The sequence below is a fragment of the Entelurus aequoreus genome, linkage group LG06 (assembly GCF_033978785.1).
Source record: "Entelurus aequoreus isolate RoL-2023_Sb linkage group LG06, RoL_Eaeq_v1.1, whole genome shotgun sequence".
In the NCBI taxonomy this organism is placed as follows: Eukaryota; Metazoa; Chordata; class Actinopteri; order Syngnathiformes; family Syngnathidae; genus Entelurus; species Entelurus aequoreus.
In genome coordinates, this window is record NC_084736.1 from 45,653,801 (window position 1) to 45,681,255 (window position 27,455).

The 27,455-nt window shown below is 40.4% G+C and overlaps 1 protein-coding gene across 5 annotated transcripts in view; it reads right to left on the reverse strand.

Moving 5' to 3' along the window:
• Window positions 1-12,760: 12,760 nt before the first annotated feature.
• tbx5b (T-box transcription factor 5b) overlaps window positions 12,761-27,455 on the reverse strand; it is a 42,323-nt gene continuing 27,628 nt past the window's right edge. For all 5 annotated transcript variants that reach the window (XM_062050799.1, XM_062050798.1, XM_062050796.1 and 2 more), the window contains 3 exons: window positions 26,061-26,152; window positions 21,741-21,991; window positions 12,761-16,392 (listed from right to left, as the gene is read on the reverse strand). In XM_062050799.1, the coding sequence (XP_061906783.1) occupies window positions 15,884-16,392; window positions 21,741-21,991; window positions 26,061-26,152 (852 nt within the window). In that variant the 3' untranslated portion in view covers window positions 12,761-15,883. The remainder of the gene's footprint in view (window positions 16,393-21,740; window positions 21,992-26,060; window positions 26,153-27,455) is intronic.

Consider the following 27,455-nt stretch of genomic DNA (forward strand, 5'->3'; position numbering starts at 1 on the left):
ATATTTGTTATGTTTATGATTTTTGGGGTTTTGGGAGTTTTGTAGTTTTTGTATGTTATTGACTTCTTGGCCATTGTTCTGTTTTCACCTGTTTGTTTCAGTTTGTAGACACTGCTGGGCCTGATGGGGGAGCGGAGCCAGGTGACACCTGGGACTGATTAGGCCATTAGGCCTTTTAAGCCGGGGACTAAAATGGTTTGTTGCTTCGATTGTTCTGCCCTTCGTGTCTTTGAGATCCTGGTGTTTGCAAGTGTTTTCAGTTGTTATCTACTTCTGGCTTCTTGCTTCCTCGCCCTAGTTTTGGTGACTAGTTAGTTACCCTTTTTCTTTTCCCAAGCAGTATTGCTTCGCTTTTTGTGTGTGGACTATTTACTGTTTATTCCCAATTTTTGCTTTCGTTGTACTTTGTACCTTTTATCAAGCCTTATGCTTCGCTTTCTGTTGGGACTTTTTTTTGCCATTTCGCCTCATCAGCTTCTGTGGAATAAATTCTCTATTGTTTGTGAATCTACCTGCCTCGCATTTTGGGTTCCTGCCTCAGGGATCCTGACAGAACGAACCAACAATGGAACCATCCGAGACTGAGGAGGTTGGCTTGCCTATAAGCACTGTGGGCCGAAGGCTCAACGACCATGAGAATGCCCTGCAAGATTTGAACGCTATGGTCCAGTCGTTGGCAGCCAACTTCGGGGAGATGTCCTTTCTGTCACCTGCCACCAGACCATCACTTCCTGGGTCACGTCAACCCAGTATTGCGCCTCTGGCCAGATTCGAGGGAGACTTTTTGGAGTGCAATACATTCATCCACCACTGCCAGTTGATGTGCGACTTCCAGCCTTCCACATATTCCTCTGTTCGAGCAAAGGTGGCAAACCTGGTCAGCCGGTGGTGCAACAGCTTGGGCAGTCACAATCTTCAAGAACTGCCCTGAACTCCGAGACTCTCTGACAAACTTTGTGGTGGAGTCCAGGCAAGTGTTTGATCACCCTTGAAAGAGAGGCGGGAGATCGACTGATAACGTTGCGTCGGGACAAAGAGTCGGTGGCAGAACATTCCATCTCCTTTCGGATTCTGGCAGCTGAAAGCGGGTGGGATGAGCGTGCTCTATGCTCCATTTTTTGCTCCAGTCTCAAACCTGGCATGAAAGATGAGCTGGCACCGCGTGACACGTGAGCGGTCGAGGGAGAAGACCATGGAACGCAGCATTCCTTCCACCTGTCTGGCGAATTCTGGGTCCACATCTGCTAGAGTTTCTACTTCTGGACCAGCTACACTGGATACACTGACGAGGTCATGCAGCTGGGAGGTAGCCATCTCTCGCCAACTGAGCACAACCGTTGGCTCAGACTACGATTGTGCCTGTATTGTGGCCTGGCAGGCCACATAGTTCTTTGATACCTAATCAAACCTAAGCCTCTGCAGTCTACTGACAAGCAGAACTTCACCTTGGGACACTCGACCTCTGACCTTTCCTTGGCACGTCTGCAGTTGGAAGGTACTCCGTTGTGGGAGGGGTGTTCTACCAAGTTTATTTCTTTGATTGACTCTGGGGCAAATACTTGTTTCGTAGATGTGGACTTTGTAACGGAGCATAAGATACCTACCGTTCTGCTTACTACACCTAAGATAGTTCGCTCTCTAGATGGTAAGATTCTAGCCCATATTACCCATCTGGCAATTGCCTTGACTTTAATTCTGGCAGGGAATCACAGAGAATCTGTAAAAAAAATGTCTTATACCTTCTCTGTCTACACCGGTTATTTTAGGGCTCGCTTGGTTTAAGGTACACAATCCCTTTATAGATTCGACTAAGATAAGTGTTACTGACTGGAGTGTTTTTTGTCATGCACATTGAATTCAGGCAGCATGTCCATCACTTATGCCAAATCCTGTGTCCGTTAGTGAGATTGACCTCTTTCTAGTGCCTCTCGCTTATCATGACCTTCCTGAGATTTTTAGCAAAGACTGTGCTTTATCCCTTGCTCCTCATAGGATTTACGACTGTGTTATGAATTTTACGACTGTGCTATGAATTTACTTACGGGAGCACCCCTACCTTCTTCTTGCCTTTTTAATATTTCCCTTGCTGAACGTCGCTCTAGGGAGGACTATATATCTAGCTCGCTTACTTCAAATCTAAAATGACCATCTTCGTCCACTCTTGGTGCAGGATTATTTTTCGTAGACAAGAAATATGGCTCATTAAGACCCTGTATTGATTATAGAGCACTCAATGATATCACAGTGAGGGATAAGTACCGTCTGCCATTTATGGGGTCCGCATTTACTCCACTGCATTCTGCCACTGTGTTCACCAAACTAGACTTGCATAATGCTTATCACCTGGTTCGGGTCAGAGAGAGGGATGAGTGCAAGACACCATTTAATACACCAATGGGTCATTTTGAATATTTGGTCATGCCGTTCGGGCTAACTAATGCTCCAGCTACCTTTCAGAAATTAATCAATGATGTGTTACGAGACATGCTTGGCCGTTTTGTATTCGTCTACCTGGATGACATTTTGATTTTTTCGTCATCCCTTGGGGAACATATTAAGCTTGTGCGCTTGGTCCTTCAAAGATTACTTAAGAACCGGCTGTTTGTTAAGGCAGAGAAGTGTGCGTTTCATTCCGATACAGTTTCTTTTCTTGGATTCATTGTTGAAAAGGGACAGATCAGAGCAGACCCGACCAAGATTCAGGCAATTGATTGGCCTACGCCTACCTCTTGGAAGCTTCTTCAGAAATGTTTGGGTTTTGCTAACTTTTGAAGACGCTTTATTAGAAACTATAGCCGTGTGCTGACGCTTTGAGAAAAGTCACACTCACTAAGGTTCCGTTTAGGTGGTCTGAGGAGGCGGAGGCAGTGTTCAACACGTTAAAGAAATTATTTACTTCCCCTCTTGTGTTGTCCCACCCTGGCCCCACTCTTCAGTTTACAGTGAAGGTTGGTGCCTCAGAGACAGGGTTGTTGCAGTGTTGTCTCAACGTAGTGCCGATGATGGTAAACTCCACCCCAGCACTTTTTTTTCGTGCCGTCTTTCTTCAGCTGAGAGAAACTATGATATCGGTAATAGAGAGTTGCTGGCCGTGGTGCTGGCCTTAGGAAAGGAGGCATTAGTTAGAGGGCTCTGTTCATCCGTTTCTGGTGCTTACTGACCATAACAATATGGAATATTTATGCTCCGCCAAGAGACTTAATGCCCGCCAGGCGAGGTGGGCTCTATTGCTGACCAGATTCCGTTTCACTCTCACCTATCGTCCGGGATCTCTTAACCGAAAACCTGATGCTCTTTCCAGTGCCATCCTCTTTCCAGACCACCCTTCCTCAATCCCAAGTGGTGGGGGCTCTCCAGTGGGAGGTGGAGGATCAGGTTTTGGACGCACTTCGGAATACCCACGCACCTGTTGGCTGCCCTTCTGCACGATAATTTGTCGTTCCTGAAATACGGGCAGATATCCTGGCTTGGGGTCATTCCTCCAAATTAGCTTGTCATCCGGGATTACGTCGCACTCTATTCTTGTTGTCGCGGCACTTCTGGTGACCAACAATGGCTGCAGACACAGAGCAGTTTGTGGCGTCGTGCTCTGTGTGCTCCCGGAGTAAGTCATTCCATCAGGACCCAGCAGGTCTGCTTTGATCCCTCCCTGTTCCATTGAGACCCTGGTCCCAAATTGCTATGGACTTTGTTACAGGATTACCACCTTTCAACCGGTACACCACAGTTCTTACCATTGGGACCTTCATGGGATTCCTTTGGATATTATCTCGAACAGAGGACCTCGGTTTACGTCAGCGGTGTGGTATGGTAGGCTTTCTGCAAGGCGTTGGGTGCGTCATTCAGTCTCTCTTCCGGCTACCATCCCCAGACTAATGGTCAGTTGGAACGCACTAATCAGGACATGGAAGATGCTATCAGATGTGTTTGCTATCAGGACCCAACTAAGTGGGCGGGCCAACTTCCCTAGATTGAATACACCCATAACACCCTTATCAGGTCAGCAACTGGAAAGTCTCCTTTCTACTCAGCCTATGGGTTCCAGCCTCCAGTCTTTCCATCTCTGGAGTCAGAAATAACCGTTCCTTCCTCGAACAGCATTTCGGACGGGCTCGCCATGCTTGGCACAACACTCGGACAGCCCTGAAAAAGAGGTCTAGATGCAATCAGCGTGCAGCCAACTGCCATCGTGTTGCAGCGCCCTGCTGTGCTCCAGGTCATAAGGTGTGGCTGTCATCTAAAGACGCTCTTGCTCTATCCTCTAAGAATGTGGCTCCTCGTTACGTGGGGCCTTTTGAGGTGAAGAGGATTATCAACCCGGGTGCGGTCAGACTCAAACTGCCAACTTTCATCCCACTTATCATGTGTCTAAATTCAAGCCAGTTGTTACCAGTCCTTTCAGCCCCCCAGCTGTGCTTTCTCCTCCCAGGCTGGTTGACGGTCATCCAGCATTTGAGGTTAAGGCCATTATTGACTCTAGCAGATGCGACTGGGGCGTCCAATACTTGGTAGATTGGTAAGGTTATGGTCCTGAGGATCACTCGTGGATCTCACGTAAATTTATCTCAGACCCATCTGTAATTGCAAACTTCCACAATAAGTTCCCCGAGAGACCAGGTAGGCCACCAGGTGGTGGTCATTGGGGCGGGGGGTTTATGATGCAAGATTTATTATTTTGGGGTTTTGTAGTCTTTGCCTTTGTTATTGCCTTCTTGGCTATTGTTCTGTTTTTCACCCGTTTGTTTCCCTTTGTAGACATTGCTGGGCCTGATGAGGGGGCGGAGCCAGGAGTTACACCTGGGACTGATTAGGCAATTAGGCCTGCAAGGGACTGCAATTGTGTGTTGTAGTTCGTTACTTCGATGTTCTGCCCTTTGTGTCTTTGAGATCCTGGTGTTTGCAAGTATTTTCAGTTGTTATCTACTCCTGGCTTCTTGCTTCCTCGCCCTAGTTTTGGTGACTATTTTTTTTTTTACTACTTTTTACGGCTTCACGCCACATTTTTTTAGTTATCTTTTTTTTCCCAAGCAGTATTGCTTCGCGAATGTTGGTGGACTATTTACTATTTATTACCAATTTTTGTATCTTTTATCAAGCCTTATGCTTCGCTTTTTGTTGAGACTTTTTGCCATTTTGCCTTGTCAGCTTCTGTGGAATAAATTCTATATTTTTTGTAAATCTATCTGCCTTGCGTTTTGGGTTCCTGCCTAACATTTTCTGACAATATTTTCTGTATGATTCCAATTGGGTTTTTTTTCCGTTTTGTAAAGTAAGCTGCATTTTCATATTTCATGTTTGAATGGAGGGCAGAAACTTGCAAACCTCTGACGGGAAAAAAATATGGAGGACTTTGAAATCAAAGTATAAAAGATTTTCCTGGGTAAAGAATGAATGTACATTGTATACAAACAAAAGGTAAGACCACAAATGGTTTTCAGTTTTATAAGAAAATATTAATAAATGGGATTAAGAAGTATGGTGGTGTTTTGAGATAAGAGCTGTCTCTCGGCTAATAAGTGGCAAGCAAAACTTTGAGTTATTTGGCGTAGCAAATGTCACAGTGAACCCCGTAATAAAATAAAACCAGACATTTGCAGCTAGAATAGTCATTTACCACATTAGCAATGTATAGAGTGTATTTGTTTAAAGTTACGACTAGTTTAAAGTTATCTTCATTGAAAAGTACAGTGCTTTTCCTTCAAAAATAAGGACATTTCAATGTGACCCCAAACTTTTGAACGGTAGTGTATATATATATACACATATGTGTGTGTGTATATATATATATATATATATATATATATATATATATATATATATATATATATATATATATATATATATATATATATATATATATATATATATACATATATATATATATATATATGTCACGTTATCGATGGGAAAATGCATTTTTAGACAATATGATTTGCCTGAGCGTCTAGGAGACACAGAGAGTAACCAGCGGTGGAAAATGGATTATAAAGGACATATTTTAAAAAAATTAAATGAAAATTGTAACATTTTTAAACTTGGGAATTCCCGCAGGCCGGATTTTGGACGCTGACGGGCCAGATTCGGCCCGTGGGCCGTGGTTTGGGGACCCCTGCACTATACGGTATATCATACCTTTACTTGTAAATTAAGTCCATTCGCCTTTCCTTCTGGATGAAGATCTCTATGACTTTGTTGTAGAGGTCCTCCTTTTTCTCTTTTTCTTTGAGTTTTAAAAGTCTCTCTTTCTCAATTGAGATAATTGCCACGAAATGCAAGCTCCTGTTTCCCCAAAAAGCAAGTGATGTTTATCAGCTCTTTTATTATCTCATGATTTTCCTTTACACTTGCATTGTGGATGCTGAAATTTAGTCTCCTTTGTTCATTTTGGAGCCAGATCAATACGTGATATTCCAAACGTTTTTAAAGAAATCTGACCTTAAATGTGGGCAGATGAGCTTTTATGTTTTTTGGGGCTTCTTGGCAGGTTTTTCAAATGCATCCCATCCATTTACTACCGCTTGTCCCTCTCTGGGTCCAAACACGGTCACTCATTGAGAATAAAAGGCAGGAAAAGAAATAAATACGTTTTTTTGTATAGCACAGCCACAAAGCCATTCTTTTCCAGTATACCAATCCTTTTGAAATGAACGTGTTATTTTCTGTCCTCGGACCACATACCTTTGAACCAAATCTGGCAGCTCTGGCGTTGGTCTCCCAGTATTAATGACTTCTTGTTTTGATTGAAAGTCCAGTCTTGAAAAATTCGTCATTTTACAAATCAAATCCTCCATTTTTAGGGCGAAAAAGCATCACAGTTTGTGGGAAGTGTAGCAGTTGTTGTCTGTTGTTTTTTCTTAGACTTCTTAAGGGTTAACAGGTGTTGGCAGTTCATGAACTTTTGATATATCGCCCCCTACCTTGAGGCAGAGGTACTTGCTGCCTCGTGGCCTGCCTTTTCCCCGTGGCAACAAGCACGCACCCCTCGCACGCACACGCTCAATACACTTTGTGTGTAGCCGTGGAGGCACCACTCTTGTCTGCCACGTTATTTTCATCAGGAAACACGGAATTTCCGCTATTATGACCATGTACATTATCAAAATATACAGGAACCTCACCAAAATCACATAGAAAGCACAGATCCAAAAGAGAAATATTAAAACATATTTTATTTTATTACTTCGTTTTTGAACATCTCATGGTTAAGCCTTTTAACCCCCTGGTGGCAAGATGAGGCACTGACTCACTTGTCTCCCCTGACAGCGCGTCACTGACAGAAGCAGAATTAGGTGCCAAAATGATGTCTAAACAGCAGACATTTATCCATGAAAATATGGAAAAGCTGCTGATTGTGTGTTTGATGGAGAAGCAGGTGAAATAAGATGCCGCTCTCTCCAAGGTAAATGCTGTACATCATTTTTAAATGACTCCATACATGACTGTAGTTGTTTGTAGTACATTCAAGTGCAGTGATTCTCAAATTGTAGTACGCATGCTCCATTTAGTGCAGTGGTTCTTAACCTGGGTTCGATCAAACCCTAGGGGTTCGGTGAGTCGAGCTCAGGGGTTCGGCGGAGGTCAAGACACACCGACTCATCGTGTAAAGAAAAACTTCTCCCTATCGGCGTACTACGGATACGGCAACAGCAGAAGTCACACTGATTTGCAGGTGTGTAATTTGTTGTGAGTTTATGCACTGTGTTGGTTTTGTTCTTTGAACAAGGTGATGTTCATGCACGGTTCATTTTGTGCACCAATAAAAAAACATGGTAACACTTTAGTATGGGGAACATATTCACCATTAATTACTTGCTTATTAACATGCAAATTAGTAACATATTAGCTCTTAACTAGTCATTATTAAGTACTTATTAATGCCTTATTCGGCATGGCCTTATTATAACCCTAACCCTCTAACCCTGACCCTAACTAAATAACTCTAAATTAAGTCTTTGTTACTTAGAATATGTTCCCTATACTAAAGTGTTACCAAAAACATATAACTTTGTCTTGAATTTGAAAAAAACCCAACATTTTATTTTTCACTAAAGAAGGGTTCGGTGAATGCACATATGAAACTGGTGGGGTTCGGTACCTCCAACAAGGTTAAGAACCACTGATCTAGTGGTACGTCAAAGAATCACTCAATGAAATATTCAAACACAGTGTTACTGTTCAAACTGTGTGTAATGTTAGTGGCCAAAAATATTGTTAAATAAAACCTCTGCCTTGTTTTTAATGAATACTTAGGCCTACTATGCTACTGTATTTTAATGGTGGTACTTGGAGAGCCAAGTGTTTTCTGAGGTGGTAACTAGCGGAAAAAGGTTGAGAATTATTCCATTATTTTTATACAATATTTATTTTTATTTTTATTTTTATAAGGCATGTTGCATGTTACTTGTACCCACGCTAAAACAACTATTTTTTTAAATGATTATTTATTACATTATTTTATATTGGCAGGTGGAGGATTGGGGGGTCAGTTGTTGCCTTTTCTTGAATTTGTTAAAAAATGAGGAAAGGAGAATGTGCAAAAAGTGCATGGAGGAGGATGTGTGTATGAGTGTGTGTGTGCGTGTCAGGAGATAAGCGGCACTTAAGCTCTTTGATCACAAAGGTTCATCCATCTAGTGTTGGAACATGTGTATGAGAAAGTCCTCGACTGACTGATGATCACACGCACACACACACACACACACACACAGACACACACACACACACATTACCGTTATTTTATATCATAGAAAATCTGCCTTTTTAAAACCAGGTTACAGTCCTGAATGGGTAATCATTTCAAAAGTCATATTTGCAGGGGAATATGTAAAACCTTCTATTCGACTTGCGTGCATAACTGACCTCGTTTACTGTACCAGCAAGCAGGAGGAGAACCAATCCATCTTGAAAAAGCAGGAGGCCCCTCTGAGCCCACCTCATTCTTGCCCCCCTCATTTTGGTCTGGCAACGAAGGGTTAAGGAGGAACAGAACCTCTGAAGAGCTGCCTGCTTAACCTCCGACCTCAACGTGTGAGGAGAAGGGGAAAAAAAGGAGAAAGAAAGACATGCGAGTAAACGTACACACAACTAGGTGAAGAAAAAAACATTTACAGCAGGTGTTTTGTGCAGCCTCGCTGAATTTGTGTGCGTGTTTTAGGGAGCGGCACCCATGTTTCAGCATCCCCCAACCCCAGCAGACTCCTCTCCTCTGTGGGCAAGCAGGTTGTCAGTGAGGGGGTCCAGCTGGTGCAGACTGGAGATGCCAAACAAGCTGTCAAAGATAAGAGGCGGGTGATGAAGGTACGCCTGGCAACCACTCTGGGGGGACGGTTAATGAGTGCGAGGCTCGGGAGGCGCTCTTACGTGTGTGATAACAACAACATATACATTGTTACATCGCTAATAGCCTCCAAATGTTATTGTAGGACAATTTGCAAGAATACTCTCAGGAAAGGGAACAAGGTCATATGACGTAAAATTAAATTGTCAGTGGTTCCACTCGCGAAAGTGCAGACTATAAATAACCTAACGAGGAATGTTAATTACCTCTGTCGTGTGTGTTTCCACGTTAGCAGGATTATGGCAAATCTGCTAATCTAATCTTTTAGAAGAGGAACACATAACATCTTGGTCATTATCGCTGTGGAAAAACGCCAGTAGACTTCTATTCTTCTTTATTTTGTTTGGGAAAACTGTAATTGTGGCCCCCTTCAGGACTGGGGTGGAACAGCCGAAGAGGGCTAGGATATATTTTATTCATCCCACAAAGGGGAAATCATGCAGTTGCAGCGCAGATACAAAAACATCCAAACCCTTTATTCATCGAATCGAAAATACTGAAATTCCAAGACATAGTGAATTTGCATTTACCATAAATTGATTAACGTGGACCCCGACTTAAACAAGTTGAAAAACTTATCCGGGTGTTACCATTTAGTGGTCAATTGTGCGGAATATGTACTGTACTGTGCAATCTACTAATACAAGTTTCAATCAATCAATCAATCAATCAATGCAAACAGCTAAAATTATGCAAACTACAATCTGCTACCAAAGAATAAACAACAATTCTTCTCAACAAAAGAGGAGAAATATAATCTTAGAGACAAATGTAATTTAAAACATTTGTACGCACGTACAACATTTAAGACCTTCAGTATATCAGTATGTGGAATGAAGTTATGGAATGGATTAAGCAAAGAAATCAAACAATGTACTGATGTGATCCACTTCAAGAAACTCTTCAAACTTAAAGTGTTTACAAAGTACAAAGAAGAAGAACCATGATAAACATTCTGAATTTATCTCATCCATCCATTCATTTTCTAAATAATCTTACTCATCTCACCATATGAAATATAACTTACTTCACTAATGATTTATTCATTTTTTAATGTTATCACTTATGGAGTATATTGTGAATAAATTGAGAATGGGAAGTGGACAAAAGTTTTAGCAACTGTTATGTAAAGGAAAAGGGGTGTTATGATCCGTTGCCCGGATCAAGTTTTGTTTAGTCATGTTCTGTTTAGTTCTGGACTCCCTTAGTTTTTGTTTTGTGCACCCCTGGGTTTGTTTTGGTTACCATGGGTGCTGATTGGTTTCACCTGCCTCTGATTAGTGTTCAGCACGCTCACCTGCTGCCGGGCACTAATCAGAGAGCTATTTATTCACGTTGTGCGCCACACTCGGTCTGGCTTCGTTGTTTGCTAAATGCAACAGTTACGTTTGGTTATTCCTGTTTCCTAGTTCATTATTCCTGTGCTAATTAAGTTTTTACCTTTGCTTCTGCGTGCGAACGGCACGCATCCCTTTTGTTTGTTTGTTTCCTGCATGTTTGTATCTCTTATATGATTCATGACAAATAAATCATCTCCTACCTGCACGCTTCGTCCGGAGTTGTCCGTCTACATCCTGGGAGAACGACCACGCAGTAAGATGCGACCCCGACATGACAAGGGGTAGGATTAAATAAGCTCTGCTTCTTCCTACTCCTTTTCGAACATGTTGAATAGAGAAACTGGAAATTGTATCATGTTGTATGCATGCATGTTCCAAATAAACACAAACTCAACTCAACTCAAAAAGTCCACAAAAAAATAAGGTACAAAACATGAAAACAAGATGGAACTGTTGAAAGAACACAAAGTACATATAAGACATTGATAGAGCACAGAGCTGATGCAACCATCTGCCACTTCAGCGGTGCCATTTTTACATACAGCTACAAAGTTAGTCACAACAAAAAAAGCAATGAATAATACACTTTGTGCATGATTGCACCAAGCATAGACAGACAACAAAACAGAAAACACAATTTCTAAACTGTGCATTAGTCAACTTGTTGCACTTCATTGTGGCTCCTAATGCATCTTGAGGCAGCACGATAAAAAAAGGAAAGTGAAAGTGAAAACTGAAGTGACATTACTAATTTCAAAGAGCCTTTTGAAAGACTAGCTTATTATATTTTACTGATTTATTTTTTTTACTGACGGAAACAATCACCTATAGCAGTTAAGTCATTTTAATTTACACCATTATTAACCTATCGGTGGGCATTATCAGAAATACTGACTATATATATATTTTTTGCAACTAGTCTTTAAGATGTTGTCATATTCTCGTGTTTTGAAAGTGACATCACTATTTAGAATTTCCTCTTGATTAAAACAACTTTTTAGCGCAAGAGCTTTTAAGCAAAAACACATCCAAAATGTATACAATAAAATGTGCTTATGTAAATAAAACTAGAATATAAGTTGCTGGCGCAGCATGTGCATAAAAAACTGCTCCCAAACGAAAGGGGCCAGCAACTGTGAATTGGTTCACATCAGTCACATAAGGGAGCCGCTTCAAAAGACACGATTTGTTCGCAAATGGCCCTACAACACTCACCTTTAGGCATTTCCACTCAGCACCAACATTTTGGAACAGAAGAAATATAAAAGCAAGATACTTTTGTGGCAGCGTAGGAGAATGTTATGTAAAAGTTTGACTTTTGCACCTCCGTGCACTTAACTGTGGTGCATTCAAGGACCCTCAATTAAAGTTAGAAAAACAGAGCCATCACTAGGTTTTAGAGACAGAGGGAAACTTAACTCCCAGGAGATTGTATGATAAAATAATTACATAATCACACTATTATGATTTGTATTATCCATGGATGAGAATACGATGTGAATCTCTACTTTACGACAGTTAACATATTAATAATCATATTTAAGTTAATAATGACAGATTATATGATCATTCAATTCATATTCTGGCAACTTAATATTGAATTTGATGGCACTTTCTGTAAAAAAAAAAAAAAAATAAAAAGTTCATTTTTTAAACAAATTTAGATATGTTTATTCCATCTTTAAAAAGTCAATACACTTAGACTTAGACAAACTTTATTGATCCACAAGGGAAATTGTTCCACACAGTAGCTCAGTTTCAAAGGATGGAAAGGGTAAGGATGGAAAGGATAAAGCAGGTAAAAAGTAGCTAAAAATGTATCATACCATATCTAATATTTACATATTATATATATAATATATACTGATATATTATATTTTTATATAAGGTGTTTTTTAAAAAGCTGGTTTCAAATACCGGTAAATCCTTGCAATAATTAGTTTTTAGTGCCTGCATGTAAACATAACAAATGTGCGTGTATGTTTGCAAAATTCTGCAGACATGTCAGCATAATCATAAAGAACCAAACTGCAACCAACCGCTACCAAAATTCTGAAAAACTTTATTCAGTTCTGTATATAAATCCAATTCAACATACAATTTTACCACAGCTATTTAACACCATGTGGAAATAGAGGGTGGACCCAATTTTGAGGACATATCTCAACACAACAGCATCTTGTTTCACAAGAGTGACAACAAATCAAGAGTAATAAATACTATAAAACACACACACAAAAAAAACTTTCGCACCATCTCACACACACACACACGCACACACGCACACACACGCACACACGCACACACGCACACAGACACATTAAGGAATGATGAGGGTTTGCTCTCTGCAAACTGAGCACCTTCTCATGTTACTGCATATAAAACCAGGGTGGAAATGTTAGAAAATGGCTACAAAAAAATAAAAATCTCAACTTGCTTCGATATTCCACAGAGCCACGGTTTGTCCTTTTAACGGGCGGCAGGAAGTAATACTATCCAGATGTGACAGGAAATGACTTTCCTCTATGAACTATTATGTGCAAATAACAGGGGCCAATTAGGGTGCCTAATAACAGACTAATGATAATAAACTTATATTAACCTGAGTGGATCAAATATCTCATTTACAGCACTGTGTTGCAACTCTCACAGGTCAAAGGTCAACACAGAAAAACAAAAACAAAAAACATGTCATGAAAACTCACCGCGCTTTAGCTCTCGGACTGGTCAGCTATGTTGGACGAGGGCGGAGTCGGCCCTCAAGATGATTGGTTGGCTAGTGGGGGGTGACGGAGAGGACACCGGTGACAGATGCGTGATGTTGAGATGTGCATTTACCCAGAATGCAGTGGGAAGTGTATTTACAGGTCCCTCAGCCTGTAGCACGATCTAAACAAAGTGTTTATCTCGCTGGTGCCTGCAGCTACTTCTGCTTGTCTCATTGCAAATGAGCTCAGAGCGGTCTTGAGTCGAGCTGACACAGCCTTTACATGGCCACACACACACACACACACACACACACACACACTCACACACACACACACACACGCACACACACACACACACACACACACACATCCTTGTATTTGTTACCTTCTTGAGACCTCCGAATAATGCCTACCTCTCTAGGACAACCCTTTCTAGATATGTAAAGATTTTTATTTACAACATTAATGATATATACATACTATGCAAATATAAAAAAGGTAAGCTTTTAGTTGTTGTTTTTTTCTGAATGTTTTGTTTGTAATTGGTTTTTAATTTTCATTATTTACTTCAAGTTATTACAGTATGTCTCTATATACATATTTATTTATTTTTTTAAATTAATTTTGGCCAAAGGGGGTGCATTTAAATTTCTTACACACACTTGTAATTACATATGTTGGCCAGAGGGGGAGCACTTTTAATACCAACACACAGTCAATTTGAAAAATCCCTCCCTTTTGGGACCACCTTAATTTTGATAGATTTCACCACCAGGGGTGCAAATGAGACATTCTCTATTAGATGCAATGGTTTTCCGTATTGGGACCATGATTTCAGTCCTAACTGGTTCACCGGTCCTCATATGGAAGGTACTTTTCCATGTTAATGTCTCAAGAAGGATTGAAATACGAGAACACACACACACACACAGATTCTTGTATTTGTTACTTTCTTGAGACCTTCAAAAAATGCCTACCTCTTTAGGACCACCTTTTCTAGATATTTAGAGATTTGTATTTACAACATTAATAATATATACATATTATGCACATATAAAAAAGGTAAGCTTTTAGTTATTTTTTAAAAACATTTTTGGTTTGTAATTGTTTTTTAATCTTCACTATTTACTTCAAGTTATTACAGTATGTCTTTATATTAGCGATGTCCGATAATATCGGCCTGCCGATATCGGCCGATAAATGCTTTAAAATGTAATATCGGAAATGATTGGTATCGGTTTTTTATTATCGGTATCGGTTTATTTTAATTGTATTTATTTTTTATTAAATCAACATAAAAAACACGAGATATACTTAAATTAGTACACCAACCCAAAAAACCTCCCTCCCCCATTTACACTCATTCACACAAAAGTGTTGTTTCTTTCTGTTATTAATATTCTGGTTCCTACATTATATATCAATATATATCAATACAGTCTGCAAGGGATACAGTCCGTAAGCACACATGATTGTGCGTGCTGCTGGTCCACTAATAGTACTAACCTTTAACAGTTAATTTGACTCATTTTCATTAATTACTCGTTTCTATGTAACTGTTTTTATATTGTTTTACTTTCTTTTTTATTCAAGAAAATGTTTTACATTTATTCATCTTATTTTATTTATTTTTTATTTTTTAAAAAGGACCTTATCTTCACCATACCTGGTTGTCCAAATTAGGCATAATAATGTGTTAATTCCACGACTGTATACATCGGTATCAGTTGATATCGGTATCAGTAATTAAGGGTTTGGTCAATATCGGGATATCGGCAAAAAGCCATTATCGGACATCCCTACTTTATATATTTATTTTTATTTTTTTAAATTAATTTTGGCCAAAGGGGGCGCATTTCAATTTCTTAGACACACTTGTTATTACATATGTTGGCCAGATGGGGAGCACTTTTAATACCAACACAAAGTCAATTTGAAAAATCCTTAATGTTGATAGATTTCACCAAAAGGGGTGCAAATGAGACATTCTCTATATTCTTTTTTCCTTGTTGATGTCTCCAGAAGGGTAAAAATACAAGAACACACACACACAAGCACGCACACACACAAACTTATGCCTTTTCTGCGTCATGGATGTGCTTTGCTCCACTAAAGATTAAAAAATAAATAAAAAAATACTCCCCGTAGGGGCTTTTGCTGTGAGATTATTGTGGTCCATAAAAGTCTGACGGTGGGTCACAATTTACATCTTTGACAATGACGCAAAGTGGAGGGGGAAAAAAACAGCCTGGTTCTGTTCAGTGTTTGGTCTGAAACGGGTCTCACAGTGCAAAACATTTGGTTGACATCAGTCTTTGGGTTACAGAAAGAGAATAAAACACAACTTTGATGTTCCTTGTGCTGCTCAAATTTGGAAGTCCAAGTTTTTAATGAAGCGCCGCTCCATGCGGCACACGGGAGGGACACTTTGGACCAATTGGCACGGCACAGGATGACACAAAGGTGATGGAGTTAGTCCCTGCGGAGTGCAGCGTCTTTTAGGAGGCGGCGCTCCATTCGGGAACGCCGCACCGGATGTGCGTCTCTAATGAGTGATAGCGCGGGGGGGACAGGTTGGGGGCGAAACGAGGATACTCTCTGTGAAGAGGCGGGCTGAGTTGCCTGCTGTGAGCGTTCCCGGCGCTCTGGCTCTGGTAGAGGGCGTGAGAAACAGGCTCCCCCAGCGGCGGAGAGCCGTGGTGGGCTACGGCGCTGAGTCGAGAGCCCTGCGGACTGGAGCTGTAGGGGGCGTACGGCGGGTAGGGCTCCACAGGAGTCATGGCGCCGTACGACCAGGACGCACAGCCGCGCTCGTCGACTCGGCCCTCGGAGCCCGCAAACATGCACGCCTGGCGCTGGCTCATCTCCGAGCTGTAGGGGGCGTCGGTGAGCAGCAGGGGCGAGGGGGCGAAGGAGGAGGCGTGATAGTAGGACTCGCCAGGGCCCGGTGAGCTACCAGGGAACCCTCTCTTGAACTGGCGGGTTCCCGAAGAGCAGTTGTCATCCGCTGCATGGAGAAAATGTTATGACATTAAATCAGCACAGAGAAAGTTACCGCTACTTTAAAAGACCTTTTATTGCCGAGCTCGGCCCGAAATGTGCACATAAAAGAAAACCGCATTGGTTTTGCAGCTTGACATTTACTGAGGCAGAAAAATAAAGAGTGCTTGATTCATGTTGGTGGGCTGATCCTAATGGACTGCACGCATTATATGGAGATGGCACTGAGCTTATGGCAGATACTTTGTCTTCTTGGGGAATTTAGACATAAACAGACTTTACCAGGCTTAGACTTTATTGTATTCAGGAAACTCTTCTATGCTTCCATTGTGCGTCCATAATGTTTAACTCTTGGTGTGCAGCACTCATAAACAGATTGCAAATGAGCAAGAGAAATAGGCTGACCCTAAAACTAAAAACTAGCATTAGTTTGTCCCTCCAGGAATTTGCGATGCTACGATGGCGCCAATTCCCGCAAATTATGTTCGGCCTCGCAACTTTGACCAATTGCTTGTATTCCGACACATGACTTCTTCCCGGAAGTGAAAACCAGTGGTGGTCAACCAAGCCAAGATGGCTGTTGCGTGCGAACTGAGTACAAAAGAGGCTTAAATCTTCCTGCAAAAAGCAGATACGAGCAAAAAAATCTAACTATGCAATGGAATAAATCCATATACTTGATCAAGAGTGATATCAGGGATTATACGTCGGTCGCGTTCTCAGACATATCAAACTATTGCGCGCCAGACACCATTCTACACGACAAAACAGATGGAAACTTGGAAAAACATGAAGGTCTACAACTTTATTGTGTGTGGCTGGGTCAAGGATATTGGTATCAAGACTATCCCGGATAAATATGCCTCGTTTTTGCACGGGTAAGGTTGCATTTCATGATTTAACTTTGCGTCTACTGAGTTTTGTAGCAATTGCATGCGCTGTTTACGAGTAGCGTGTTTTCCCCTGTCTTTATCAAAATATAACTATAGATGTCAACATTGTGTATGTGCTGAAAGATTCATTTATGATTGTTGCTTTTGGTAAAAACTTAACTCTTTTAGGTTTTGCTCACATTTGCTTTCTTTTATTTAGACGTGTTGGTGCTTTTCGAAAAACTCGTAGCAAACATGTGATAAGAAATACAAATAATATCAAGATAATACTTAAAGGAGAAATAATAAATGTTAAAAGTATATCAAACAAACCTTCAACAAAGTGATCACCGCAAACGCATGCATTCTTCGACTCTGCTCCCTTGGACTGGAGTGTGAGCTGCATGCTTTTCTCATCATTGTTTTCTAAAATTTGCAGTCTTCCGCCCTTTTCGATTACCTCTCGAGGAACTCTGAAGAAACATTTATACTTTTTGCGATTTGAACGATTCGTACAGCCGAAAACAACACAAGCATAGGGCATTTTTTCTTCGAGAAAAGCTAAATGTCTCCTCGTATCCATTGAGAACAGAGCTAGCTTGACCACCCCACATATTTAATGGGCGGGACATGAGCTAGCTTGACCACCACACATATTTAATGGGCGGGACATGAGCCGGACATGACACTACACATTTTTTGCCTGTCTAATCTAAATGTTTGTTTCTTGTGTAGACTAAGCAGGAACATCAACGTGTAACAATATAGAGCTTGAAAAAGTGTGACGTAGTAAACCCAATGCGCATAGTAGGTCTTGTGGGCCTCTGAATCGCTTATTTACACATCTGAATGCAAGTCAAGTTCAACAGCGCAACAGGTGGCATCATTAACTGCCACAAACATTGTCATGATTGCTCCAGGGGAAAAAAAGTATTTGGTGAGATTTTTGTTATTTCTAGCGTGAAAGCAAAGCCGACGAAACTTGGGTTAATAAGCTGATAAAGAGACGGCAAATAGCCTGTGTAGCAGCCGTGAGACAATCAAACATGACTTTTAACGCCATCACCTGGTACATGTTCATGCAGTGTTTCTTAACATTTTTGGGGCCAGGAGCACCCCCTAGAGGGTCGCCAAAAAAAAATCTGTTTCTCAGCTGTTGTCCGTATGAGCCGCAGTGGTACTCAGTTGTAATACCCGTTTCCACCACTTGTGGCAGTAATGACAACATCAAACAAAGAGAATACGTCTGGAGCTAAAGTCATAGAGAAGTTTCTTAAGCGCAAACATTATGACTGAAGTGGTGAAGCTGTGTTTTCTTTTGTATTTTAATTTTATTGACAGTTTAGTTAAGAAACATCTTATTTATTATTAATTTAGTTCCTTTGCAAATTTATTTTTTATAGTTTTTTAAGAGTCCCTTCTTTTGCTTTAAAATTGATTCGAGCTTAGTTTTCTAATTAGCCTGACCTAAGCCATGATAATAATCTTTGTGATTAACACACGTTTTCATATCAATTCATAGGGTTGTAAACTATAAGTAGGTTATATATAATTATTGAATACGATTAAAATCAAGAGTATAATTATAAATTCTGTGTTAATATTTGAGTGGAAAATTTGGGCTCCGAGGTCAAAAAGGTTACGAACCCCTGTGTTAGCGTGTTCACTGCATTTTCAGACTGGTAAGTTTGTTTTATTTAGTTACACCCGTAGCATTTTGTTGGTTGTTAGCATTAGCCAAGCTAGCTGCGGGCTACAAACAACATATAATGTTTTGGAAAAGAGCATGTCTGTTTACTTTTAGTCTTGGGTAAGCACAAAAATGAATGAGTATTATTTTCGGTGAAGTACTGTGTAGTAGTAGTAGTGTTTTTTTCAGGTAAACCTGCTGATGAAATAAGGCTGGGCACCCTTACTCCATCTCGAACACATAAGAGATTAAGATGATGCGCAATTTGAACAAAGGACAATGAACCTTAACAGACTCTGAAATTATTCACCGGTATTAAAAACTACTACACTGACGAGATAAAGATGAGTTTGGCTTTGACAATGGCGGAAGATTACTCAAATCTCTTGCTCATATGGATCAATTTCACCAATTGTACTTATTTTTTTCGAGGTAGCGATCCTTTAGAAAAGGGTACAGTTTGTCTCGGTAGGGTTCCCTTATTTTTATTTTTATTTTGTACGATCCATTTTAATACAGTTTGTTGCTCTCTCTCATGTTACAGGAGGTACAATTCAGCCATGTAAACAAAAGCTTTGGCCAACAAAAATGGCTACTGTGGCCCCACAATGCATTGCGAAATCACATGCCCTTTCGAGCTCTACTGTATATCAACTCTATTACTCAAACGGCATAAATGTCATCCTCCCGCGTGTACTTCCGGTTCCTGTCAACAGCGCTAGGCCTTCTGGGTAATGTGGTGTATAAACATTTAGCAACACACCGGCATCTTCACTGCCTATTTATTTATATTTATTTCACTTTTATTTATCCAGGGTAAGGCAATTAGGATTTTCATTTGGAATGCTGATCTCGCAAAGAGGCAACATTTACATGTTAGAGATGTTGAAGTGTGATGCAGCACTTTGTGCTACATTTTATATGAATGAAAAGTGCTATTGATAGATTGATAATCTCTCATTGTCTCTTATTCATCAACGATATTAAAACAATTATTCTTACTTATTTCAATTTTAAAGTGATTCATAATTTTAATTATAAATTTTTTTTATTATAATTTATTTTTAGAATACACTTTTAAAAACTTTAAAACATTTTTAGGCCATCTCTATGTTTACTCTCTGTGTGTATATGTCGGCAACCAAAAGGAGGTTTTGTAACCTGTAACTTATTTTAAGATATTTTGTTATTATTACTAAACCAAATAATACATTGCGTGAATCGGTTTGAATCGAGAATCGAGTTGAATCAAGAATCGATTCAGAGTCGAATCATCCCCCCAAAAATCGAAAATCGGATCGAATTGTGAGGTGCCCAAAGATTCCCACTTCTATGGTTTATGTCGTTTTGTTTCATTGTGCTTTGCTGAGCGTTTACTTTTCGACTTTATTTAGCCATCCTTGAACGCACCATAGTTGTGTACAATAAGACAAAGTAAAACCTTCGTTGCCAAATTTGCTATTATAAGTGACATTGGGTTCATTTTGGAACGTGTAGTTGATTATATCCCAGTTCGCCACAAAAAATAAATAATTTGTTGAAAATAATTACCAGAGTGAATACAATGATGTATTTTTCAATATTCAACATCAAAACTTGATTCTCCAGTTTCAAAGTTATATTGCAACACAGAAATAGCGTGAAACACATGTATAGTTCATGATCAACATCAACACCTATTCTAAAAAAATCATGTATTTTACTCATCTGGTACATTTTTTGTGTTAGCTTTTATCACCTAGCAAAGAAAAGACAGATGAACATTTAAAAGCAAGGCAGAAACTTAATGACATAAATATAGAGCCAAGGAGATGACATTATTGAGTCTCAATATTTTTATTAGTCTGTTTTAAAGTGGGAACACCTACTAGTACCACTAATAAATATTTACAGAATTGCTATAAAAAGCAAATCCACGTGTGCTCCCATATGTTTCTTATAAAAGCTCGAGACTGAGGAATGAGTCAATTTCTGTCTTTAATGTATCCCAAAAGGGCTAATTAGTGGACTCATAGGTCAACACTATTTGTATTGTACCTTTTCCACCAAAGCTAAAAAAAAAAAAAAAAAAGGTACAGGCATGTTCTAAAGCAGTTTCCATGCCTGTTCTAAAGGTTTAAAGGTCAGAAAATAACAATCAGTAATTTTAAGGGGGGATCTTTTTAGGACTTTGCATCATTGCAGCTAAAGAGACATATGTTTTGTTGAGGGTGTACATCAGTGCTGTTTGCTATTCAACTGACGGCCCGGGGGCCAAATCTAGCCCGGGAATGACACCATACCGGCCCCCAAGTGGGACATTCCTAAAAACACTAGAGTGCTCAAGTTGTAAAGAGGAACTTGAACCACTGTGCACACATTGGCAGATCCTCACTTTGACAACCTTGATAACCAACATAGAACACCGGGGTCCATACTTGGGATTCCTCACGGCACCCCTTTAAGTCCTCTCCTTTTGGCAGTTACAATGTTTTTCTTAAGGTGATTTATGTAACCAAGGTGTTGCTGTAACTTGTGTACTTCAGATGCAGTCAGTATAGTCATAGTATACTAGTGATGTTCCTCAAGGTTCCATTTTAGGTCCTCTCTTTTTCATCATTTGGGCTATTCAACTGGTAGCCCGCGGGTTTAGTTCTAAAATCTAGTGAGAGACTCACATTTTTGCAGAAGGTCCTAAGAAACAGATGAGGGCTCCTGTAACTCTGACAAAATAGACAAAAATAAAACTACTCTGGAAACGTGCTCCCCAAAACAGTTGAATATCCCTTGTGTACATTCAATAGTCCCTCTTACCTTTCCTCTTGGTGCAGTGGTAAAGCTGAGGCTGCTGGACATGCTGAGGATGAGACAAGGCGTATTGAGTGGGCGAAGCACCAAGCAGGGTCTGAGGGCTGCTGCTGCTGCTAAGGCCGTTCTCACAGCAGTAGGGCGATCCGGACGTGTCGGGTGAGCCCCTCAGACGCTGGATCTCCCCACTGAAGGGACTCCCGGTGGGGCATGATCTCTGGCGGCCAGTGCTGCGAGGGACCACGGGGTAATCCTTACTGCAAAATGAATACAAGACTAGATTACAGGGATTTCACTACATTAGCTTCTACCGTACATGCTCCTGTTTCGCCGTGCCCTCACTCGCTCTCTTTTTCGATCTTTTCTTTCAAGTCTACTTAGGCCTTCTCCATCCTTTCAGCGCTGATCTCCCTCTGTAAACACAGCCCTCCCGGTGAACTCTGTGGTATGTAGGGGACAGCGGGCCACATCTCGCTGACTGGCGCTGAGATTGTGACACGCACAAGCAGACACACGCACGCTCAAACACGGCCAGCGCCGCTGTGAGATAATTTGCTGTTCTAAAAATAAACATCCAGCCATGTGTCACTTCAGATATAGGCCCGTCTCCAAACCAACGCAGCACAATAACAAAGGGGGGTGGTGCACTGCATTGCACAGCACGGCACCCCCAGTGACATTCTTTTCTTTTGGCCTGCAAAAATCCTCCAAACTGCTTTTCACAATGGAGTGCAGCAGCCATAGTGGGCGCCAGGAACTTGATGAGCAGTGACAGCGCGATTGACAAGCAGTAGAATGGCATCACACGTTGTGTTGTTGTGTTAATGCTACAGACCTGCTTTCGGGTCAAGCTCAGCCTTCAGGTGACGGCGGTTTAGATCTTTTTTTTTTACCACTTAGCTCAACCCAACACATGCACGCTCGCGCCATATGTACGACATCATAACAGAGTGGAAAAGAAGGAGGAGGAAGAGGAAAATATCCTTTGAATGTGTCAGTTCTCTCGCACACAAACACAATGGATCTTTCAGAGAACACACACAGTCCTACCCTGACACACCTGCAAAAGTAAGAGAGCCAAGCAGATCTGGAGCCACATCTGTAAGACTCTTAGATCATCCTATTAACACCATTCATTCAACTCCTATTTCACTTTTACTCAGCATGATCTAGCTGCTCTTTATTTAGCTTTGTTCAAGAGCAGGGTAGGGCATTGTTTGAATTCGGACGAGTATGGTTCCGATTTCCGTTCCCAGTTCGGATTCTGGTTCCCAACGATTCTTTTAAGGGTCAGGGTCAAAAATAGGGATGTTCCGATCAGGGATTTATGTTGCCAATTCCGGAAATCCATGAGTGAGAACGCCCATTTATTTATGGTGAGTGCTATTGGCAGTTTAACAATATTAGCACATATTTAAACTACTTCTTAAGTCTCTTTTATTGCATTCAGTTGTTTGATCGACCCAAAGTCAAAAGTACACAAAAACTAAACAAAAGCAAACATTACTACTCATTAAAATATTTATTTTGCATTCAAAGTCCTCCTGTGTCCAGGGTAATTATTCGCAAAATTTGTAAACATTAACAACTATTTTAAAAAAAATGTTGAGAAAATAAAAATATGGATCTAATCACTATCGATCATATACTGATACTATACCTTCATGTCGACACCACCAAGTTATGGATCGAGCCGCCCTCCTATTACGTGTTGTATACTGCTGATGCGTTCGATTTACCTCGGAAGTCGGAGCTGGGAATACACAGCCGAGTTCTGAGTGTTCCAGTTACGAGGTCGGGAATCAAGATGGCCACAAACACAAAAGCTTTTCCTGCACTTAACTTGTTTGAATATTAACAACTTATGGGAAAATATGGACTCTTTCTGCAACACGGTGGATGAAGAGCAAACACAGATGCTATTGCTAGCGATTTAGAACATTTATACTACATGAAAACATTTTTTAGTTTACACCACAGTAACGTTACCATTTACAAACGTCCAACAAATTTAGTGTAACAAAAACTATTCAGGAAAAAAAATAATACAAATCATAAGTGCTGATAATGGATATTACAGAAGCTTATATTATTTTTTACATTTAGAGCAGCATTTTTTAAGTCAATTCGGGCGCGGTGAGAATTGTTGCCTTCCAGTTACCTCGGAAGTTGGAAGTAGGAGCTGGGAATGACGTTATCAGAGCTGTCAGCGTTCCTGTTACAATGTCTGAAATCAAGATGGCCACATCCACGAAAGCTATTTTTGTGCTTGCCTTGTCTGAATATAAACAACTAACGGGAAAATGTGCACTCTTTTTGCAACCTTTAAACACGGTGGATGAAGAAGAAACTTTGTAAAGAGCGTATATAGCACATGAAATAAATGTAGTTTACACTACGGTGACGTTAATCTATATAAAAGGTTTAACAATACATTGTATATGGCTCATTTACTGGGACAAAAACTAATCAGAAGTGCTAATGAACGCACCAGGTGCATTCCATTTGTACTGAGAAGTCGGAATTTCCGAGTTCCTAGTCGAAATTTCAACTGGAACGCCCTGCAACGTCGGTAAAGAGGTGAAGCGTAAATACTCATTATCCTCATTATTTGTTTGTGTCCAAATTTAGTGATTTTTACTCTAGGATTTTATGGTTTTATAATTTTTTTTCTTACCATCATGACAAGTGAGGCCCAGCCTCACCTGCCTACCCTGACCGCTCATCCCTGATAATTACATTTAGGATATTAAGAAATGCAGTTTGTTTTCCGTAATGGAAGTGATTATTATTAACTTAGGGGAGTGACTTCACACTTTAAATGGAGATAGACAATTAGCTGCTAGCTTGTCAGCCAGGGGACATAAAATAAATACAGTGTCGGCTAGAGGGGATTTGCATTTTTTCAAGAAAATTGTACCATACTGATTGGTGGCCGAATGACTAGCACATGCGTAAAAAATTACTACAGGGCTATTTTCAAGGAGTATAAATATTAATCCTTTGAACTTGAATATAAATGTTATGTTTCTTTCCACAGGCATGAACTTTCCCAAAAGTTTCAGTTTATTTTTCAAAAACCTCATAAAACAACATTTACACATGTCCGAGTATTGTTCAGTTTAGCGTTCATGCTGCCGAAATCGTGCCAATATATACCAACCGCATGGATAAACCATCATTTTTTAAATGTATTTATGGTGAGTGCTATTGACTATACTGTGTCCCGGAAATTCTTCCCTGTGTTTGTAAATATTAACAAAAATGAAAAAAAACTAAGGATTTTGAGAAAATGTAAATTCCTGGCAGTGGCCACTTGATAGTAACAGAGTAGCCCAACAGTTATTTTTATATTATCCTCTCTCTAGACTCTCAACCCACTATCTAATTAATCTATTTGTTCATTTTCTCTTATTAGCTGCTTACTTTCTGCTGTAAAATGCTTCCATCTACACTTCTTAAACTTTACGACTAGTTTACTGTGTTAAACATGATAATGTAACCTCAGAACTGCAGTTTATTTCCGCCAATGGGGGATTATTGTGGAGCGCCGCCACTAGGTGTATGGAGATAAACAGTTACCTGCCAGCCGCCTGTATGCCACCTAATTCTTCCGGTTGGCAGACTGAGTGCTGAAAATTGGAATCAATGTTTAAAAATTTGGACGATTCTGAGAGAATCCGAATGTAAGGCCCAGTTGCCTATTCGAGACACGTGTTTTATACAAGAGTGCACAAATCAAGGGTTTGTAAATGTTTTAGGAATTGGTGAGTCATAATTTTGTTAACGTCTTATCAAGCCTATAAGTCAGCAGATAAAAAGAGCCAAATTGACTAAATGCTTGCCAAATAAAGCAGGACTTTTTTGTCTAATGCCCCTGAAGGGAATAAAAATAAGGTCATAAGAGCCTCATATAAAGTCCAAACTGCTGTCATGCAGGACGAAAAAGAACGCACACACACACACCTGTCTATCAAAGTTGTCTTTACATTTTGCTATAAAGTGGTTGATAATTGCAACAATATGAAAATAATGTATGCCTTTTTTGTTAAGTTAAAACTGACTAATTGCTTTTAACTTGTTTATTAATGTATTTATAGACTCTTTACAAGGGTACCGTAATTGTAAAATGGCAGCTGGAAGGGCAAAGCATTGCACGGTTGAATACAGTGATCTTGATGTGATTTGATTGACACACACACACGCACACACACACACACACACACACACACACACACACACACACACACACACACACACACACACACACACACACACACACACACACACACACACACACACACACAAACACAAGAGTGTACTCACCCTTGCAGTTTGGCTATGCGGTGCAGCTCGTTGTCATCACTGCCTCTGAAGCCCTTTGCAAAGGGATTGTTCTCTATCTTTAACTGGGTAATCTGAGGACAAAACAAAGGAGCTCTTTTATAGACCTGCGCCGACATTAAAGCGCAGCACATCCAAAGCGCCATACATGCACACAGACACACCAGACACTTTTAAACCTCCTCTCTGGCGAATGAAAGTCAATGGTTTATTATTAGCAGGGGCCCCGTAGATGTTAAAAGCTGCACTGCTAAAGCTCTGCTCGGCCAACATTCCTCAGCCGCTGACGTTCCTGACGGAGAGGACAGTGTTCTCGCCAGCTGACAATGAATAAACTGTTTAGCCAAACAGTCGCCAGGTTTAAGCATTTTCAGGGCCAAAGCTTTTAGAGGTCCAGAGCTTTGATGTTGGGTCCTCGAACTTTTCTCATGGGGAGAAGCGTGTGTTTGGCAGCAGAACGAAGGCGAACTGCACACACAGTGACACCAGCTCAGATCTGAAATCTTAGATTACAAGATAGTACTAATATGGCAACTACATGCTTAGCAGGTATATAGTAGCACATCCAAGAAAAATATATATCGTAATTTAATGACCTTCAACAAACTGCTATTGCAGAAAATACAAAACAAAACAACGTATCGGATTATATCGGCTTCCAAAATCTCCTATATAAGATTCCGATACATTTATTTAAGTTAAAGTTAAAGTACCAATGATTGTCACACACACACTAGGTGTGGTGAAATGTGTCCTCTGCATTTGACCCATCCCCTTGTTCACCCCCTGGGAGGTGAGGGGAGCAGTGAGCAGCAGCGGTGGTCGCGCCCGGGAATCATTTTTGGTGATTTAACCACCAATTCCAACCCTTGATGCTGAGTGCCAAGCAGGGAGGTAATGGGACCAATTTTTATAGTCTTTGGTATGAACTCCCAACCTACCGATCTCAGGGCGGACACTCTAACTACAAGGCCACTGAGCAGGCATTTGTGCTAAGCTGGACAGCCAGTTAACATCTAAATGTCCTCCATTAAGCACACAAGGCTGGTCTGATCTTGTATTTACAAAATGTAAACATGGTAGGCTATAGGCTACTAGAGGCTAGCAGCTACACAACAGCTAAGCACGCAATAACACACAAGCTAATAAGTGTCATACTCGTTGATTGAACAATATTGCAGTCTTAAACACAACATTTGTCAATATAAACACGATTCAAATAATTATAGTTGCACATTACTTATATATACAAAGTCTCCAATGCAGAAGCATATTAGAAAGTATCGGATATATACAATGTATGCAGGATATATACAGTATATTGCATTAATACCGCTATCTTACAAATACTCAGGTCTCCAATATCAGTATCATATT